Source organism: Thalassophryne amazonica, chromosome 13 (assembly GCF_902500255.1).
Source record: "Thalassophryne amazonica chromosome 13, fThaAma1.1, whole genome shotgun sequence".
Lineage (NCBI taxonomy): Eukaryota > Metazoa > Chordata > Actinopteri > Batrachoidiformes > Batrachoididae > Thalassophryne > Thalassophryne amazonica.
In genome coordinates, this window is record NC_047115.1 from 9,098,242 (window position 1) to 9,120,558 (window position 22,317).

The window sequence follows — 22,317 nt, forward strand, 5'->3', positions numbered from 1 at the left end:
ATTTTTTTGTACAGTTCCATACCTATTCTTTATGTAACTTATTTCCAAACCCATAACATTGGCCCCGGTCACCCTTAATATAACATGCCATTTTCTCTCTCTTTTTTTTTTTGGCTGTGAATTCCTCCATCGCAGCAGCAGGCTCCCAAAAATCTGACACTGAATGTTGTCCTCGACTAATTTACCTGCAAATCTGTAATGCTGATCCCACTGCCCCCTAATTTATTTGTAATTCTGCGTATTTTTTGTGCAGTCCCATGGCTATCCTTGATCTAACTTATTTCTATACCCATAACACTGGCCCCGGTCTCCCCTAATATATCATGCCGTTTTCTCTCTCTTTTTTGGGGGCTGTGAATTCCTCCGTGGCAGCAGCAGGCTCCCAAAAATCTGACACTAAATGTTGTCCTCGACTAATTTACTGGCAAATCTTTAATGCTGATCCCAGTGCCCCCTAATTTATTTGTAATTCTGCGTATTTTTTGCGTAGTCCCATAGCTATCCTTGATCTAACGTATTTCTATACCCATAACACTGGCCCTGGTCACCCCTAATATAACATGCCGTTTTCTCTCTCTTTTTTGGCTGTGAACTCCTCCGTGGCAGCAGCAGGCTCCCAAAAATCTGACACTGAACGCTGTCCTCGACTAATTTACTGGCAAATCTGTAATGCTGATCCCAGTGCCCCCTAATTTATTTGTAATTCTGCCTATTTTTGTGCAGTCCTATTGCTATCCTTGATCTAACTTATTTCCAAACCCATAACACTGGCCCCGGTTACCCCTAATATATCATGCTATTTTCTCTCTCTTTTTTTTTTTGGTCTGTGAACTCCTCCGTGGCAGCAGCAGACTCCCAAAAATCTGACACTAAATGTTGTCCTCGACTAATTTACTGGCAAATCTTTAATGCTGATCCCAGTGCCCCCTAATTTATTTGTAATTCTGCATATTTTTTGTGCAGTCCCATAGCTATCCTTGATCTAATTTACTTCTATACCCATAATACTGGCCCTGGTCACCCCTAATATAACATGCCCTGTTTTCTCTCTCTTTTTTTGGCTGTGAACTCCTCTGTGGCAGCAGCAGGCTCCCAAAAATCTGACACTGAACGCTGTCCTCCACTAATTTACTGGCAAATCTGTAATGCTGATCCCAGTGCCCCCTAATTTATTTCTAATTTGCCTATTTTTGTGCAGTCCCATAGCTATCCTTGATCTAACTTATTTCCAAACCCATAACACTGGCCCCAGTTACCCCTAATATATCATGCCGTTTTCTCTTTTTTGTTGTTGTTGTTGTCTGTGAACTCCTCCGTGGCAGCAGCAGGCTCCCAAAAATCTGAAACTAAATGTTGTCCTCGACTAATTTACTGGCAAATCTTTAATGCTGATCCCAGTGCCCCCTAATTTATTTGTAATTCTGCCTATTTTTGTGCAGTCCCATAGCTATCCTTGATCTAACTTATTTCCAAACCCATAACACTGGCCCCGGTAACCCCTAATATAACATGCCCTGTTTTCTCTCTCTTTTTTTGGCTGTGAACTCCTCCATGGCAGCAGCAGGCTCCCAAAAATCTGACACTGAATGTTGTCCTCAACTAATTTACTGGCAAATCTGTAATGCTGATCCCAGTGCCCCCTAATTTATTTGTAATTCTGCCTATTTTTTGTGCAGTCCTATAGCTATCCTTGATCTAACTTATTTCCAAACCCATAACACTGGCCCCGGTTACCCCTAATATATCATGCTATTTTCTCTCTCTTTTTTTTTTTGGTCTGTGAACTCCTCCGTGGCAGCAGCAGACTCCCAAAAATCTGACACTAAATGTTGTCCTCGACTAATTTACTGGCAAATCTTTAATGCTGATCCCAGTGCCCCCTAATTTATTTGTAATTCTGCATATTTTTTGTGCAGTCCCATAGCTATCCTTGATCTAATTTACTTCTATACCCATAATACTGGCCCTGGTCACCCCTAATATAACATGCCCTGTTTTCTCTCTCTTTTTTTGGCTGTGAACTCCTCTGTGGCAGCAGCAGGCTCCCAAAAATCTGACACTGAACGCTGTCCTCCACTAATTTACTGGCAAATCTGTAATGCTGATCCCAGTGCCCCCTAATTTATTTCTAATTTGCCTATTTTTGTGCAGTCCCATAGCTATCCTTGATCTAACTTATTTCCAAACCCATAACACTGGCCCCAGTTACCCCTAATATATCATGCCGTTTTCTCTTTTTTGTTGTTGTTGTCTGTGAACTCCTCCGTGGCAGCAGCAGGCTCCCAAAAATCTGAAACTAAATGTTGTCCTCGACTAATTTACTGGCAAATCTTTAATGCTGATCCCAGTGCCCCCTAATTTATTTGTAATTCTGCCTATTTTTGTGCAATCCCATAGCTATCCTTGATCTAACTTATTTCCAAACCCATAACACTGGCCCCGGTTACCCCTAATATAACATGCCGTTTTCTATCTTTTTTGGGGGGGGGGGGGGGGGGGACTGTGAACTCCTCTGTGGAAGTAGCAAGCTCCCAAAAATCTGACACTGAACGCTGTCCTTGACTAATTTACTGGCAAATCTGTAATACTGATCCCAGTGCCCCCTAATTTATTTGTAATTCTGCCTATTTTTGTACAGTCCCATAGCTATCCTTGATCTAACTTATTTCTATACCCAGAACACTGGCCCCAGTCACCCCTAATATAACATGCCCTGTTTTCTCTCTCTTTTTTGGCTGTGAACTCCTCCGTGGCAGCAGCAGGCTCCCAAAAATCTGACACTAAATGTTGTCCTCGACTAATTTACTGGCAAATCTGTAATGCTGATCCCAGTGTCCCCTAATTTATTTGTAATTCTGCCTATATTTTTGTGCAGTCCCATAGCTATCCTTGATCTAACTTATCTGCAAACCCGTAACACCGGCCCCGGTCTCCCCTAATATAACGCGCCATTATTTATTTATTATTTATTGCCGTTAACTCCTCCGCCAGTCGCAGCAGCAGCAGGCTCCCAGAAATCCGACGTGTTTTTTTGTTTGTTTGTTTGTTTTTTTCTCACCTCCTGTCCCGCGGAGAAGCGAGCGGAGCAGCGGAGCTCAGAGCAGGAGGAGCCCGCTGTCCGCGCACCCACCTGCTGCCCGCCCGCTCCCGCCGTCCCTCCCCTCCCTCTGCGGCTGTCTGCAGCCGCTGTCGGCTCGCTGCGGTCCGGCTGCAACATCCCAGATGCGCCGCTGCCACGGAGGCGCCTGGACACGCCCAGAACGCGCCTCGGTTCCCGGTTGAGTGCTCGCACGGAGCCCCGGTTCCGAGCTGTGAGGAACCATGACAGACCGCCTCAGTTCGGGGGCCTCGGCCGCTGCTGATCTTGTTTGTTTGGACGTATTTCGCGTCAGTTTTTAAAGTCCGGACCCAGAACTCAAAGTGAGACCAAAACATATTTGTGCGTGCCCGCGCGTGCGCGCCGTGGGCTGAGTTTTGACTCGAAGGGGATTTGTGGAGTTCTGGAGCCGTTTCACCGCCATGGTGGTCTTCAACGGACAGCTGAGGATCCGGATCTGCGAGGCTCTGGACCTCAAACCCACAGCCTGGTCCCTGCGTCACGCCGTCGGCCCGAAGACTCAGACCTTCCTGCTCGACACCTACATCGCCCTGAACGTGGATGATTCCCGCGTGGGCCAGACGTCCACCAAGCAGAAGACCAACAGTCCGGCGTGGAACGACGAGTTCACCACGGAGGTCCACGACGGCCGCAGGATCGAGATGTCCGTCTTCCACGACGCGCCCATCGGCTACGACGACTTCGTGGCGAACTGCATCATCCAGTTTGAAGACATTCTGCACAACGGCAGCAAACACTTCGAGGACTGGGTAAGCAGGAAGTCCCCAGGCCCCCGATAGTACCTTCAAAGTACCGCAAACGTGATAGGGGAGACCGGGGACAACTGCAGATTTTGTTGGTGTAGGGAAGTTGTTCTCAAACAACTGCTCATGTGCTCATCAACAAGTGGCCTCGGCTTTCTAGGTGGTGTTTTCCCATCCTGGTCCTCGGGGTCCAAGGTACTGCAGTGATCCAGTGCAACTTAATCCACCAAACCCGACTTGTTGCACAGCTGTTTGTTTGTTGATCTGGTTTGAGCAGACCAGTGACAAGTGATGTACTACTTTGGATCTCACGGACCAAGATTCTTGAAGCCAGGCTTTATGTGACCATTCACGCTGGCTCGAATCTGATGGCTCTGATCTTGATTGCGTTCACTAAGCGACGAGATTTCGATGCATTTTTGTCTAACTTTTTCCTCCTTTAAAGTACTGAGTGATCATTACAAAATATCATAAAAAATATTAGGCTGTTGCTGTTGATACGGTACTGTACATTGCTATCGGGTATAGCACTGTCACGATCAGTCGACTAGTCACGATTGCGTCGACTATCAAAATCTTCAGTGACTAATTTAACAAGCAATGTCATTTGTTTTCTTAAGGTTTGTTTTTTCTCAAAGCTGCTGCTGTATCTTCCGCTGCCTTTCTCTCCTTGACACACATGCGCGGTATTGGTAATCCAGGTCAGATGTGATGTCACCAGAAGAGTTACACGCAAACAATATCACAGCTAGCTGCCAACGGAGCTCAAAAGAGAAAAATGTGTAATGCATGGCAGTACAACAGCGATGAAGGAGCATCTGAGAAAGAAACGTGGCTGATTCTGACGAAGCGAGACAGTCATCTCTGGAAGCTATAATTGGCTAGTTAGCCGCTAACATTAACATTTATAGTGAGCTACTTACTTATACTGATAGCTGTAAACGTTAATATTAACGATGATAATTTCATTAACCTTAGCACACGTGTTTGCTGTAATGTTATAACAGCGATGCCATGTTTGAATAGGAAATGTGATAACGCTGTGTTGTAATGCTACGTTACAATGCTAATATATATATATGTTCCTCTTCGGTGGACGACTTTGTTGCCAAACCAACAACATGCACATCTCAGCAAGCAAATATCCTGACTGAGGCAGTCTTCAACATGTTGGTGACTGACGTGAGACCCGCGTCCATCTCAGTAATCATGCATTAATGTGGCTTCAAAAGATCTTGCTACCAACACCTGCTAAAAGTGCTAGCACCAGCAGTTCTACAGAACGTTATGTTTTCAAACGTCTTAAACTAGAAACTTAGAACAAATTCCACCCCTGTGCAGTTGTCATGGGCAAGGGCACTATCTATATAGATCAAAACCATTTTTTTTTTTGTACCTGGTTAATTTCTGCACTAAAGTTGGACATTTTAACATGGACTCCTATGTGAATGTGCTCAGTTTTAGTGCCACCCTCAAGTGGCCAGACAAGGAACTGCAACTTTTTCTTCTTCAAGTAGGGCTTCGTCTGAGACAATCAAACATTACTTACTACTTGCTTTCTTATCGGCGGGTTTTCTAAAATGTTGATGTTCACCAAATGGCATGATGGGATGTTGGCAGGTGGTGCTTGGCCACTTGTTTCCTTTGTTGTGCTTTTAAACAAACCAGTGACCCGCAGACGAGAAGGGAGTGGGCGTGGTTAGCCTGTATGCACGGTCAGGGTGCACACACATACACACGCGCGCGCGTGCAGCAGAGTGACGGTGCAGTGTTGTGTGATGTTGCTGGAGCAGATGGATGTTTGAGTGTGTTATTGATGAGGCCTTCAGGTCCATTTCCAGCTAATAACAGGATGAAAGAGAGAGTTAGAATGAAACCGAACAGGACGGAGAAAAGAGCGTCCAGCTGCGAGCTCGTTCCTCGTGACACTAATGTTTGAAGAATGTCCACTGGCAGACTCACAAGTCAGAAGACGCTCAAGGTTCTTCAGCCTCAGTGAGGTTGTCACCTGGCTGCAAATAATAATGACTGTAATTAAGTTTTTTTAAATAAATAGTTCTGGTACCAGTGAACATTTGGTAGTTTTCTTCGCTAAATAATTTTATTGGTTTATTAGTATAATTTCGTTAACCACAGCACTTCAAATGGTTATTATTTAAATTTATGAATATGGAACTTTTCCATCAAAATAATCACTTATATAAGATACTATGTTCTTTAAGACAGATTGAAAAATAACATGCTGGTTGTCCTCCGTTCTAATCTTTACTTGAAGCTCTAATTAGTTGATGATGTCATTAACTTCAACATGTAAACCTTTTTGTACAGGCATGTGATGAATGAGTTGATTGAGTTTACACTGCGGTGCATGTTTAATCTCTGTGGGCACTCTGTATGTCATCCAGATGAGTTGTAGTGCACGGTGGGATTCCGGGCTGTATAAGGAGCTGAGAACACCGGCTGTGTTGTCCTGAGAGTAGACAAGGACACATTTGTTAGGGGAATCTATTAGCACCGAACTCACCTTCTGTGGTCTAGTGACCTTCCACCTGCTCACACAGGAATCAAAGTGCTACATTCTTCACAAACATACAGCTTGTCCCATACCATGGCGAGCGATCACACAGTCCTGACTGATGATTCTGCCGTACTGTCTCACTGGACCGGCTGCTTTGATTGACATCTTAAGTGCCACGGTTCTGGTGGCTGATCTGTCACTCAGCTGTGAACCAGAGAATCTCAATAAGCTTGTGAAGGTGGTGAAACAGCTGAGGAAGGAGAAAGCTCCAGGAATTAGAGGTATTGGAGCTGATCTCCTCCGGGTGGTTGGAGATGTTATTCACCTAGGCCCGGTTTCATGATGGTCTAATCGTTCAGTCTGCTAAACTTAGTTAGTCGACTACAGTTAGACGCCCAACATTATCCATCTAATCACCGTTTCATATTGATTGCTAAACTTGTAGATTAGCCGTCTTACTTTCACTTTATTTATTCAGCGTCTCCAAAGGAGCAACGAGCTGTACAGCAATGGGTATACAGAAAAACACAGAATAAAAGAAAAGAAAAGAAAGAAAAGAAAAAACACACCAAACATTCAGTACACAAAGGGGACACAGGGGATACTTTAGTCAACGATCTTCATGGACATAATGGCCTCACGAGTGGCGTTACCAAGAAACGCCTCCAACGCGCGACAGTTTTGTTTACTTCCGGGTTGATCGTTGTCATGAACTATCCAGCTTTTGTTTTGTTAACTGGCTTTATTAACATTTATGGACCCACAACTGCAGAAGGACGTGCTTAGCTCTTGGCCTACCGTTTGTTCTTCTACACTTCCGTCAAGCCTTTTTGTGCACGCAACACTGCTCAGCATAACAGCAACGCCCGGTGGCTAATGTGAGAACTGTCACAAACACATCAAATGACAGTCATCCTCTGCTGCAACCACGGCCAAAAGCAGAGGAAGCTCTACTTTGGAGTAATACGAGTGACGTAGGGGTGCACTTGGGCGTTCCGTCAACTCAACTGCACAATCAAGTGTTGGTACACGACAGCTGCCATTTTTTGAGGTAATACACTTAAGTTTTGTCAGCTAAAATAAGATTAGCCTCTTCTGTACCAGACTAAAAACTTTAGTCGATTAACGCGAAACTTTAGCCGACTAAGCACTTTGTGCAATGACTAATGTCAAAAAGTTACTAAGTGAGTTTATTTGCCTAAACAAGATTAGACTGCTTTATGACACCGGGCCCAGGAATTGCAAGCAATCTTGGGTTCAGACTGGGAGACAGATAAAATTCCTTCAGCTAGGAAGAAAGGATTTGAAGTCCCTGTCTCCAGAGGATGGTATTGCCTGGATCGTAGCAACTCCAAGAGTATTTGTCTTGCCACTTAGCAACCCTTACGGTGAAGCGTTACACCCAATAAGTCGACCCTCATTCTTGCTCTACACGTACTGACTGGATGCAAGTGCGAATATCAGTGTTTTTGTCTGTGACAAATTTCACTGACCTTGACTTTGCGGACAGTGTTGCAGTCTGTGTGGAATCTATGAATACCCTGATTGCAACATTTGAGAAGCTAAGTGAGGAGTTGGAGTGTCTGGATTTGTGATTGTCTTGCATCAAGGCTAAGGGACTGTGACTCGGGATGTACCCATCAGGGTTTTTTTTTTGCCCTGATCCTGATCAGGTCATTTCATATTGAGTATCTACCAATAACAAGTCCTGATCGGATACTTTAATCAATCAGTCAAACTTGATTTATAGATTATTTTCAAACATCAAAGTGCTTTACATAATGAAAACAAACACCTTTAACCAATTCAACACCAACCCAAATACAGACACCCTTAAACAGGTGCGTACACACACACCGAGTCCAAAGCCAGGTTAAACAGGTAGGTCTTGAGTTAGCCTTTAAAAGTGTCCGAGCTATAACACTTTCACAGACACACTGTAAGCACATTAAGGTAAATCCAACATGTACCTGTTCCAGTATAACAGTTGTGCCGTGCATCACGAAAACTAAGACTTGGACAAAAGTCCAAGTCTTTAGGGTCCTGGTGCTTCCTGTCTTGCTGTATGGTTGTGAGACTTGGATGCTAACCACTGACCTAAGGTGACAACTTGATGTCTTTGGTACTCTGTGTCTTTGGAGGATCCCTTGACTTTGTGTCAGTCAAGTAGTTAATTTGAAAAACTAGGATGGTGAGTATCACTTACACTGCGAGGGAGTGTCTTTCTCTTCGCTAGGTGTCTTTGGAGCATCCTTGTTTCTGAGAAGTTACTTTTGAGAGACTGTTGCAGATAGATTAATCATATTTCAGTCAGTGTCATTATCTGTTCTCCTTCTTGGTCTGAATCTTTACAGGTTCTCTTATTGATGCCTGATCCATGTGGGCCTAAAGGGGTTTTCAGGATCACTGGAGCTGATTTCTTTGTTGCTAGATGCAGAGTTTGGCATCATGACATCAGACATGACTTCAAACATGAGTTTATTTGTAATGTGGAACTGTCAGAAAAAACATGCAGGCATTGATAATTAGTACATTGTGAGGCACATGAGTCCAACAGATTGAAGAAGTTGGAACTGGTCCTCACGTCCCATCCCCAGACTCGGATGAGGAGTATCACTTGCATTGTGAGGGGAACCTCAGCTACAACATTATGTCCATGTGTTGTTTTTCTCTGGACATGATCCAGAACTGAGTGTCGAGAACCTCAGTTACTGGAAGAGCTGAAGGGGACATCTACACATCACCTGGCTGCAGCAGATAGACTGTTGCTTTTGGGATGCTAGACTAGGCTGGTTGTCTTCCTGGGAGGGGTGTGGGGGTCAAGGAGCCATGGAATTTCCATAGAATGGAGAATGTGGCAATGCAGGCCACCAGTGCATGCTCCAGGACATGAGTGGACGTGACAAATGTCCATTTCTGATGTATAATCTATTAATGGTATTTCCCACATGAGCAGGTGGCTGTCCTTGTTCTTGTAAGTTTTAAGTTGTCTTGCAGTTTTTCATTTGTAAAGGTGTCTTCTGGATTTTTGATTTTTGCCCAAAATCACTTAGAAATTGTGGACTTATGTCTTATGTCAAAGTACTAGAGTCCAAACAGATGTTCAGTTATCTCAGCAGTGACATTTATGTCTCTAGTTCCTCCATCTTTGAGACTGAGAGGCACCTGGGGAAAAGCTTGTGGAGTCAAGAGTTTGCCCAACAGGTGTGTTTGGAGATGCTGATCATCTTTACAGGAAAACAAAGGTCCAAGTGTTTAGGGTCATGGTGCTTCCTGTCTTGCTGTATGATTGTGAGACTTGGATGCTAACCACTGACCTAAGGTGACAACTTGATGTCATTGGTACTCTGTCTCTTTGGAGGATCCTTGGGTACTACTGGAATGGCTTTGTACCAAACAAGTGGTTAGTTCGAAAAACTAGGATGGGGAGTATCACTTGCATTGTGAAGGAGCATCAACTTCAGCATTTTCGACATGTGGCCCGTTTCTCTGTGAATGATCCATCGCACAGGTGCCTGAGTGTTGAGGACCCCAGTAGGTGGAACAGGCCAAAGACACACTCACACTCCTCATGACTGCGGCAGAAAGATGATTATTTTAGCAGTGTTGGGTGGTTGCCATCCAGGACTCAAGGGATATATGCAGTGCCATCTTTGTGGCAGAGCGCCACAAATGTTCCAAGACTTGACTTGGGCAACATATTGGTTGTTATTTGACAGTTTGAACAAAAGAGATTGTCAGATGGACACAGACTGCTGGCCAACAGCAACATAGAGAAGTGAACAGTGGATTATGGAGGAGGCCCTCAGTGTGTGGTGTGTAACATAAGGACTGTTAGATTCCAAAAATAAGCATGATGGACAAATCAATGTGTGACGGCCGACATATTGGATGTTATTTGATGCCGTTTGCATAAAAAGAAATTATCAGATGGATACAGATTGCTGACCCACAGCTTTGGAAACAATACTTTAAAATGTGAGAAAAATTCTTAATTTAAAAAAGTAAATGTGTGTGTGTGTTTGTGTGTGTAGATATATTTAGTTTTTTTCTTACCAGCACTTACGTTTTGTGCATTGTTGTAGTCTCCTTATATTAGTGGGGTTTATTTTGTTTAGTGCTTTGATTCTTGGAAAGCCCTATCGAAATAGTTATTATTACCATATTTTCAGAGTATAAGTTGCACCTTAAAAAAAAATACCTCTTGGAGAAGAAAAAAATTATATATAGGTTGCAACGGACAATAACTCACACCTGTTTCTGTGTTATGAGTTTCTTAATTTGTGATTTTTGTGTGTTGTTGTAGTGTATTTGTTTATTACTGCCATTCTTTTATTTTCAGAGTTTGTTTTATTTAGTGTTTTGATTCTTGGGAAGCCCTGTCTGAATAGTTATTATTACCATATTTTCAGAGTATAAGTCGCACCTGTCAAAAATGCCTCTTGGAGAAGAAAAAAATTATATATAGGTTGTAACGGACAATAAGTCACACCTGTTTCTGTTATGAGTTTCTTAATTTGTGATTTTTGTGCGTTGTTGTAGTGTATTTGTTTGTTACTGGCATTTATTCTTTTATTTTCAGAGTTTGTTTTGTTTAGTGCTTTGATTCCTGTGAGAGTTCTATATAAATAGTTATTATAATTACTATTATTAATAACAAACTTGTGAATTTTTTGGTATATAAGTTGCACTGGGATGTAAGTCGCAAGACCTCCCATACTAGTAAAGAGAACTGTGTAATTTTTTTGTTTTTTGTTTTGTTGTAGTTGTTGGGGTGCAAAGTAAACCCAAACTAGTAAAAACACTGTGACTTAATAAAATACAGTCATTCTAATGAAGTAGCAGGATAAATGCTGCTTTGCTTATTCGGAAATCAGTTTCTACCTTTTGGAAACAGTCTGTCAGCAGGAACATAAACCTGGTCAGAAGGGAAACCGTTCAGACAAAAAAATCCAGAATATCACTGTTTCTCCTGCAAGTCTGTACATGGCCCATCACTTCACTGAAACACCAGACCAGCCGAGCAGGTTAACTCCTGCACGCCCGCAGCGTGCGCGCAGCATCAACCCGCCGGTCACATCCCAAAAATCTGAGGCGGTCGTTCAAGCAGGCGTGAAGAATGACAGTGAAAACTGCTTTGTGATGGATCATGTGTTCCATCTCAAAGCCTCAATCCTGACTCGCTGTAGACACGTTCTCGCCGCCTCGTTGCTCAGACGGCTTCTTCACACTTGACAGAGTCATCGTGTGAAGTGAGGACTGTCCTGCTTTCCTCCTCAATTTATTCAGATGGTGGGAGGACATGCGACAGTCCGCTGTTTGTCCTCGTCGCCCCTCCATGCCTCCGTTATCGTGTGTTTAGACCAGTTTTTTTTTTTTTTGTCCCCTTGTCAGAAATATAACAAAACAGCCAGTGCAGGCTGCTTCTTAATGACAGTTTGATACATAACAGGCCCATAAGTATTTGGACACAGAGAAGGTTATTCATACAAGACAACAGATCAAATCCAGCCTGGAGTCTCTCCAGGTGTCTTCCAGCAAACTGGTTCTGAAATTTCACATTTTCTTTCCAAGGAAAAACTTACTCTGTTAAACTTCACTGTGAAGCTATATAACTGGTTGTGCAACAGACAAACATTGCGTCATGCACAGGTTCTCCAAACACAACCACAGAAGCCACAAGCTCCTTCAGACTCATCACTGGTGTCTTGGTAGCTTCCCTCACTGGTCTCCTTCTTGCACTCTCACTTAGTTTTTCAGCGGATTTCTGTTTTGACAACATAAGGTGTATTAAAATGGTTAAAATTCCTTTTCATGTCTGTTATCTTTACGCTGGACATTGTCCCTCCATTAAAAGCTGTGCAGGATGTGTTTGGGTTCTTACGCTGTTCAGTACTTGCACAGACTGAATGGGTAACAAGAGAAGCCGGCCCTCGATAGAACTTGGACCAACTTAAGAACTTGGCCTGGGGTAGAGGTGGGGTTAGGCCCAGGCCCAGTTCATACCTGTTCGCACTGGGCCAACTGCTCCTGTGTTGGGTTGGGTTGTGGAAACCAGTGACTTTATTGCTTTTGTTGTCACAAAAAGCTTTAATGACCTTGACTTTGTGGACAATGCTGTGATCTTTGCGGAACCAATAGATACTCTGATTTTAGCACTTAAGAAGCCGAGTGAGGAATCAGAGTGTCTGGGTTTGCGAGTGTCCTGGATCAAGATTAAGATCTAGGCTTTTAACAACTTCCTGGACTCGGCCATCAGGAGGGTATCTGTAAATGGTGAAGATGTTGAACTTGTAGAGACATGCATTCATTTATCTTGGCAGTGACATTCATGTCTGTGGGGCCTTAAGGTGCACTGACACTGTTTCATGCACTTGCACAACCTGTGTGATGCAGGAGAGTAAACTTGTCTTTAACGTGTGTAGACTGAATGTGAGAGGAGCACCGGCGCATGCAATAGCGCAAAGAGAATTTTGAAATGTTCAAAAAAAAATCCTTCATGCATAAATGTCGTGCTACGTGGCACAATCTGCTCATCAACACAATGTGCATGCAGCTCATCAAGCGGAGTAAAGAAAAACAAAAATCATGAACATACTTTAACAGCTGCAGACAAGAAGGAAAGAACATGCAACTGTTTTACCAAGCCATCTCAATGTAAACATGACAATAATGACCTTTTTAGATGGCTCCAAATTATTTCTCCAGCTCATTTAGCATGCATGGCGCTGCTGGAGGGGTCCTCTGTGATTCAGGAAGCGATTAGAGCTGTTTTCCTTAGACAACTTGCAGAGAAAATGATTAATCCACTACGAAATAATTATTTTATATACACACCGTCCAGCACAGACCACGTAGCAGGCAGTGGAACAAAGTATGGCATCCAGCTGGGATCACAGCAGGTGGGATCATCACAACAACGTGCGTGCAGCTAGTGCCAGTGCACCTTTAGTCTTGAGCCTTTGAGAGTGAGTTGAGGTCGCTGGACACAGGTGTTTTGCAATGCCGATGTCTTTGTAGAACAACGAAAGTCCACGTTTGTAGGATTCTGGTGCTTACTGCATTGTTGTGAGACTTGGACTCGAACCAGTTACCAAAGGTGATGAGTGGATGTCTTTGGTAGCAGGTCTTGAGGAAGAGGATGAGGAAGATCACTTGCATTGTGACAGAGCATCACAAGTGTCCATGTGGTGCATTTCTCTATTCATCATCCATGTAGGAACCTCAGTGTTGAGGACCCCAGTGAATGGCGGAGGACAAGGGGACACCTGAAAAACCCCACCTATTTTCTGTGAAACGTCTGAGTTCTTGCAAACTGCAAGAAATGATCCAGATCATAAATATATTTCTATTAAAAATATACAATAATAGAAATATATATTTCTATTAATGTGTCATACAGCTGTGATATTCAGAGGACGGATCGTGTTTAATTTTGGAAAATGTCAGCAATGAAGTCAAAGTGCAGAAAATCACATATGATTTCCAGAAAAGACCCTTTGAACAACAGCAAATACTGATCTGTGAGACACACACACACACATGCGCACGGTTTCTGGTGCCCACGAGACCTAAAAAGGAATTTGTGTTGTTTTCTGAACACTGACTTCATGTGTAGGCAACAGCCTTGTTAGAACTTGCCATTAAAGAGAGAGGCGGAGCCACGGCCGAGACAGAACCCAAGTGTTTGGTTTGATGACATGACAGATGGAGTGTGTGTGTGTTTTCATCTGTCAGCCTCTGAATGGATGTAGGAGTAAACAAGCGGTGGCGTTCACTCTCAGTGACAAAAATCAACTTTAAACTCTGTTCAGCATCTTTAAGGAGACTTTGGATGATTGTTCCTGAAATAAATTCCAGCAGTTTCACACCGTGTCTCACTTTTTCAAACATGAGTGCATTTTCTTCATTTGATGGGTGGAATGAAAACCACTCCAGACTCAATCATCCAACTTTGTCTAAAGAAAACCTTCTGCAGAACTTATTTATTTGACATTTGTTTTACTAAATGCTGCTCAAAATTCTGTATTCTGTTATTTTGATTTTTATATTTTGGGCTATTAAATTAATAGTGAAGTGAAAACATTGAGTGTCATTTTTCACAATTTTCTAACATTTTATGGCCCAAAAATTGATTCATGGAGAAAATAACTGAACCATTTATGATTTTTTTTTTTTTTTTTAGTTGCAGGTATATTTTGTTTAGTTTTCATTGATAGTTTGAAGGACATAATTTCATAAATTTTATCATGTAAAAGCCCAAGTGTGTGTGTGTGCGCGCGTGTGTGTGCACGTGTGTGTGTGTGTGTGTGTGTGTGTGTGTGTGTGTGTGTGTGTGTGTGTGCGCGCGTGCGTGTAGTGTTTACCCTATAATATTATATGCCTGACGAGCTGCCAGGCCAACACGAAGCCCTGCCAAGCCAGAATGTTTTTGTTAAATAAATGCCGTGTTAATTCTTTTCGACCTCAGTCATTTCAGCGGATCCTCCGCTCTTAGATTGTAGCTTTCCTTCAAACACAAATTCTCATATATTTTTGGAACCATTATTTTTCTGTGATTCGCTCACTCACCATTTGTGCAATCTGTTGCTTCTGTTAAACTTCTTGTTTCACACCAGGCATCTGTATTGTTAAAGCCAAAGGGTCTTTCTACATCCACCAATGTTTTCGCCCCTGTTGTCTGTGTGTTTGTGAACAACCTGGAGCCCACAATTTTTCATATATCATTATAAAATTTTTACTGAAGATTCATAGGCAAGATAGGCAAGAACTGATACAATTTTCAAGGTCAAAGTCAGAAAAATCTTGGAAAATTGGAAAAAGTTCTGTCTTTAACACTGAATGAATTTTCAAACATTCATAACTCTGTCAAAAATGAGCAAATTTATTTCATATTTGAGAGAGTTATGTAGGATGTTTTCCTTTATTGACTGGATCAGATCCAGATCAAACGCTGTCAGATTACAGATTTTCTGGTCATTTAAATTTAACATTGAAAATCCCATTCAATGCATATTGTACATTGTTTTACCTACACCACCCAAATTGGATGGAGTTTCCAATTTTATGCCTGTTTGTTTGTCTTCTAGTTAATGAATTGTGCACAGCAGAGATAATCAATGTTCTGTGAAAATTATCTGAAAAATAATTCAGAAATGAAAAAGCTGGGGAAAAATTTGGATTCATTCATTGATTCATTGATTTTATATTATTTGTTGAAGGTGTAAAGCTGGTCATTGTGACGGTTCTGTCACACAGCTGCTTCTTCAGTCGTCCTGAATCAAGGCTGCCGATCTGTGGAGCACATTTGGCCTGGCATCTCTTTGTTTTGAAACTCTTCACGTGGGTCTGGAGCCAAGCTTTCAAGAAAAGAAGACTGAAAGGATTCTGACGATAAATGTGCATATTAACATTTTTCATTTAATCAGATATATTGTTGGCACCCATGCAGTTGGCAGCAGGGAGGTTAGTGATGCTGAAACTGAGTGATTCTCCTCTTTAGGTATTTTTTAATAAGCTTGTGATTTTTTCTGTGTGATAATCCCACTCAGCGAGCAAATGTGATACCTTTCACAGAAAACACATTTGGATGCTGGTGTGTGTGTGTGTGTGTGTGTGTGTGTGTGTGTGTGTGTGTGTGTGTGTGTGTGTGTGTGTGTGTGTGTGTGTGTGTGTGTGGTTATAACATTGTAGGCCTGTTGGTATGGTTCAGTTGCCGTGTGGTTGAACTTGTCAACGATTGTGGTGGATCTTCTGCAGCTGACAGTAGAAACACAAAGAAGAAACCTACTGGAAAAACAGAAAAAGAAATTTCAGTTTTGTAGATGAGTTTTCAGATGAAGGCATCATCACCAACTTGACCTTTGACCTGACCTGACTTTAGATATGTAACAAAAGGAACTTCCCCTTTTCTATGACGTCAGGTTTATTCTGCTCCTGCACTTAATTCAGATACATTATAAAAGTGTTCCTGTAGGACGTAAATTTCCTGCAGTTATTTTTAACGACATCTCTGGAACAGCTCCCCCTGTTGGGTGATTCACTGATTCTGTTTGTGAGTTTCACTCGACGTGCAGATCATTCTGGTGGTGTTTTCAGAATGTTTGCTGCTAGTTGGGATGAGAATGATCATCTTCAAATGTGAGACCTCGCTGCTCTGACCGAAATTGTTGGATTGTTCTCTGTCTGTGTTGGAAGTGATGTTCTACCACATGTGAACAAGTTCACGGTTGTTCACCAGTGACGGTGAAAATGGAGTGCAGGATTGGCAGGTGGATTCATCCTTTAATGTAGAAGCTGCTTTGTGGTGAAGAGGAAGTAAGGCTGGATACCCATTCCCAGTATGAAATGGGCCGGGACTAAATATTAAAAACAGCAGTGTTGATACTGTCCGCCAATTAATAGTACTGCTTTCAGTACTGGAGAAATTAAGGAAATCATTTTATTATTGCTATGTAGAAGAGCGCTCTCTCTCTCTCTCTCTCTCTCTCTCTCTCTCTCTCTCTCTCTCTCTCTCTCTCTCTCTCTCTGTTTGTGGGGGGGGGGGGGGGAGGTGAACATTGCCTTGTATGATTAATGATTTGTTCAAAATGTTGTTGCCGTTAGCTGCTGTTGATTGTTTATGTTAAACTGTATGTGAAAAATAAGGCATTGTTAATTATATTACTGATTTGGGTTTTTATTTCTTTAAAAAAAATACCAGTAAAAGTACTGCACTAATAAGAGTAGGAGTACAGTTACAGTTTTCACAACACCCATCTGTAAGAGGAAGCAGTTAAGAGAACAAAGTGCTGAAGTTTCAAATCAGTTCCAGCCCTCACCTCTGGTCCACACTAGAAGTGGTCTTCAAGAGAAGATTGCAGATACAAGAGTCTGAAATAAGAAATGAGGATGTGTATTCAGTAACTCAGTCTGGTAGCGAAATTACAGCATTTTCGTTGCGTGATGGAATGCGACCGTTGGCTTTTGTCCTCGCGTGTGAACTGTCATACTAACGAAGCTCTTGCAAGAATGGTAATCCCAACTGTCACCTTGACATAAGGGTTAGTCCTGCTAAATATTCCCATTTTGTTGTTGTTTTAGCAAGCTTTCTGTCTCTTCCTCTGTCCACATGTATGTATGTACATGTGTATTCCAGAATGTCATGTGACCAATAATTGATTCCTTTGCAGTTTTTTGAAATAAGGGTTTTTCCATTTGCCTGAAACTCATGCCACCATAAAAACATTGTAGTATTTTAGAGTTTTTCAGAATACACGTTTCGAATAAGCACATTTTCGATTCTGTACTTCAAATAAAGGGTAATGGAAACCCTTCCACTGATGCATCCAGAACCACTGGAGGTATTGTTATATTCCACCTCGCCTGGGAATACTTTGGAATCTCCTCCAATAGGAACTGCAAGAACATCCATAATGCCCGTTCCTTCTGCGACTTGAGCCTAGACATGCTTTGAAAACGGTTGGATGGTATTGGCCATTGAGAAGCCAAACATCTTGTATCTTGCTTGTTGGTCAACCTCTTGCTCTTCAACGTTTTCACTTTGGTTCTGCGCAGAGCAGAAGCACAGTGTGGTCTCGCTCTCCTCTTGACCTCGCTTCCCTGCGGCGTGTCGTAGTGGTGCGTCCACTCTGTGGACCAACGGAAACAACAGCAGTGTTTATTTGTCCTTAAAAATAGAAGCAGTTTGTTTTGAGTCACACCGTAGGCCTTTCTTCCTGTTTTCAGTGTCCAGCGTGACTTCCCTGACAAACAAGGGAAGACTGTGGTCTGTGCCTAGGTGCCCCCTGCCCCTTCACTGATCTGCTGTCCTGCCCCTTCATGGATATCACAGGACAGGAGCACTGCACTCATTCCTCAATTACGAAAAACTCGCAAACCATGTCAGTAATTGATAAATGTGCCTTTTTTGTGTCCAAAATTCTCTTGATTTTAGCTTCTTTAAATGTGAATATTTTCTGGGTTTTTTTTGTTTTTTTTTTGTTTTGTTTTGTTTTGTTTTTTTCCCTCTGACAGTGAACTAAATATTTTTGGGTTAGGGACATTGAGGACGTTGTATTGGATTTGGAGACACAGTGATTGATATTTATCACAATTTTCTGGCATTTTATGGATCAAACAAGGCATTGATTAATGTAGAAAATAATCAACAGAGTGACTGATAATGAAATAGTTGTTAGTTGAAGCCCTGTGACATATGTTTGGATTTTATTTTTGGTCTTTTGTGTCTCAGAGAGAGGCAATTTTCTTCAGTATTTTTCCATCCTTTACGATATATTTTAGGGTTTTTATTTTTGAAGAAGAAATATTTGAACACAGTGTTGAAAGTTATTGGTAAATATTAAGCAAATACTTTACCAGTAATAAAATAAGTAGTAATCTTGCCATAATATAGATTTCTACACAAAGTAAATTTTGTTATTTTATGGAAAAATCACTAGTTAGCTACCAGTTTAACATTGCAGAGTTACAACATGCATATACGTAGTATCAGAAACAATTAAATTCCCAGTTTCAGTCTCGTTATGTACTAGCTAGCCAAGCTAGCTGACTTGGGAAGTACAGGAGCTGGGCTATATTAGCTTTTTTGCTAGTTATTTTTATTGTGACTCATGGGAGGTTTTCTTGAAAATATTGTTTGTTATTCGATTCTATAATACTATATGAATTAGTTGCAAACTATTCAAAGCAAATGTTTTACCAGCAATAAAATAAGTTGTAATCTTACCAAAATAACTAGATTTCTACACAAAGTAAATTTGATTATTGTTGTGAAAAATAAAAAGGGGCTATACCTTTTAAGGTACAGTATTTAATAAAATCACTAGTTAGCTATCTTTTTAACATTGAACATTTACAACATGTATGTTGTAAATGTTACTTTATGTTTAAGTACGGGGAAGTATAGCAGCTGTTAAATATTAGCTTGTTTGCTACTTTTATTGTGACTCATGGGAGGTTTTCTTGAAAGTATTTGTATTATTCAGTCCTGCTTTGTGTTGCTACAAGCTATTCTGTATCTTTTAGCGAATACAATAGCCGACTACATTTTGTTTGCTTCTGTTGTGTGAAGAGTTAGTGGTATGAAAGCGGCTTGTGTGTAATATATATTGTCTGTAATATAGTGTAAAGTTCAGTGGAATATTCTTGTGACATTGGTGTTCATAAGTATATTTCAAATTTAATTTAATTAGATTTATTCATTTTTATTCAACTATCACACTTTCCTATAGGGCACCACAGTCGGAAACACGCCATCTGATATTTTGGGGAAATTACACGCAAACAAAGGGAAAATACAAAGAAAAAGTGACAATGTGGTAGAAAGCGGGCATGTTACGGTTTGTTTATGACCTGGAACTCAAACGTGTCAAAGTGGTTGTGTAGGGGATAGAACGTAAGTACTCTGATTAGCTGTGTAGGCTAACACTTACCAACACAACGTCTCCTGTTCGTCTCGTCTTCCCTTCTCCACTGCGAACCGAAAAAACCTGCACTTTTCGCAACAGCTTCAGTGATTGCAGCCAAAAACAAAACAGTACACCAGAGTGGCATTCCCCATAAGTGGTCAAATCCTGCGATATCACACAGGGTTCAAACGAGACTGCGGTGCCCTATTGGTTTGAAATTTTAATTTTGAAACTAGGGGGAAAAAAATCTGTCCAGGAAAAGTCACTATTGTTTTGAAAAGTTATTTCATTTCCGGCCATTTGGTGGCCCAGCAATCATACAAAAGCTGTGTGTGTTCCTGCATGTCATGTAAAGTTGAAGAAAAAGCGGCAGGTTCCAACATAAACAGCGTGCCGTTCCACCGTGGTGATGAAAGTGCACGGCAACCGTTGTTATTGTTCAGGCAAATGTGATTCTTCAATTTTTTTATGAGTCCTTTGGAGATGAGGCTGCCTTCACAAATTCTAAAGGAGATGTGTATTTGGTGATGCTTTCTGCTCTTTTGCTGTTTTACACTTCTTAATTTTTATTATTATTATTATTATTTTTATTTTTTTTTTTAAGTGAGCACATCAGTTGAAGTGTCACCAGACTTTGATGCTTTGTAAAAGTTGTTGGCCATCAAAAGAGCAACAAGCTCCTGTGGGGAAAAAAATGTCCCTGTGAAGATCTGTGGTCCTACAGGGTTGGACTGGACGCTGGGTTGGGTTGTGGACTCCAGCAGCTTCAGTGCCTCTGTTGGCGAGGAAAGGTTGACCGAGCTTGACTTTGTGGATGGCACTGGTAAATTTTTGGGTAATGGAATTAGAGAAAAATCTGGCTTTTATTTTAGTGCACCACTGTAATTTGTGGGCTTCGTGGAATCAGTGGATGCCCTGGGTTGTCTGGGTTTGCCAGTTGTAGACTAACCAGTAACCAAATGCAGTGACTGCTTGTCTTTGGTTCTAGCTATCGTTGGAGGATCCTTGGGTACCCCTCTAATGACTTTGTGTCAAAAAACGGTTTCTAAGAGTGACTCCGTTCGGGAAATGGTTACCTTCTGGAAGTGGGGGACACACTGGAACCCCTGGCCAAGCTGGTTCTGTAGGATGGTAGATTTCCTCCACAAAGTATGTTGCCAGGTCCCGTCCACTCGTTCACAGACAAAATCTCCAGTTCCTCTTGTGGTGTAACATGGCACTGATTCTGTGAAAAGCTGAACCACTTTCTTCTTTGATTATTTCGCAGGGGTAGAGGTGTATTAAGATACTTATGCCAGAAACTAAAACATCATCATGGAAAATCGGTTCCATTCTCATTTTTGTCACTTCTAATTCGGTGATTTGAATGTGTTCAGAGCTTTGAAGAAATTGTTTATAAAAGCCAAACTGCCACACGATAAATCTTTAAGAACTCCTGGCTTGCTAACGCTGTAGGTGTGCTTGCGGTTGGTGATGGGAGGATGGTGTGTGTAAAAATAATCCGTAAACATGTTCTGGTGGGATCACTGACACTGTGCATGGGACCTTGAAACGGAGCCAGAGGATTAAATGTTGGATATGTCACATGTGCTAATCGATCCTGACAGGATCCGGGGCTTTTGTGAAAAAAGAAAATGTAAAATACGCCCCCCACCCGAAATGATTCTTACACATTTACTTTGATTTCTGTTTCATTGCAGACAGTATGAATGAAAGATACTTTATGTTTTGTGTGGTCAGCTCTATTTAATTTATCATATTCATGCATTGGAACACCCCCACCTTAAGACTATGCCGCCCCCTTTTTAATGAAAGTTAGTTAAATGTCCACCGCAAATTCAATAAAAATGTTTTTATTGAAGTTGATTAAATTCCCACACTAAATTCAATTTTTTTCATTAAAGTTGATTAAATGCCCATCGTAATTTAAATATTTTTTTGTTAGTTAATTAAATGCCCACACTAAATGAAATAATTTTTTCATTAAAGTTGATTAAACACCCATCCTAAATTAAATTATTTTTGTATTAAAGTTGCTTAAATTCCCACTGTAAATTCAATAAAAACTTTTATTCAAGTTGATTAAATGCCAACCCTAAATTCATTAATTTTTTTTTATTAAAGTTGATTCAATTCTAACTATAAATTCAATAAAAAAAATTATGGAAGTTGATTAGATGCCCACCTTAATTTAAATAATTTTTTTTTAAAGTTTATTCAATGCCCACCCTAAATTAAATAACAAAAAAGTTAAAGCTGATTAAACACCCACCCTAAATTCAACATCAAAAAATTTAAACAGGCACCCTAAAGTAAAAAAAATATATATTCAAGATGATTAGATGCCAACCCTGAATTCAATTAAAAAAAATTATTCAAGATGATTAGATGCCCACCCTAAATTCAATACATTTTTTATTAAAGTCGATTAAACACCCATCCTAAATTAAACAATTCTTTGTTGAAGTTGATTAAATGCCCTCCGTGAATTCAATAAAAAAATTATTAAAGTTGATTAAATGCCCACCC

The 22,317-nt window shown here is 41.2% G+C and overlaps 1 protein-coding gene across 2 annotated transcripts in view; it reads left to right on the plus strand.

Moving 5' to 3' along the window:
* Positions 1–2,523: 2,523 nt before the first annotated feature.
* The window catches only part of LOC117523126 (protein kinase C epsilon type-like), a 110,457-nt gene continuing 90,663 nt past the window's right edge, over positions 2,524–22,317 (plus strand). Inside the window, exons 1-2 of one of the 2 annotated variants that reach the window (XM_034184544.1) lie at positions 2,524–3,436; positions 3,473–3,867. In XM_034184544.1, coding sequence (XP_034040435.1) covers positions 3,520–3,867 — 348 coding nt within the window. In that variant the 5' untranslated portion in view covers positions 2,524–3,436; positions 3,473–3,519. Of the gene's footprint in view, positions 3,437–3,472; positions 3,868–22,317 lie in introns of those variants that run through there. The other variant, XM_034184545.1, reaches the window with a different exon arrangement.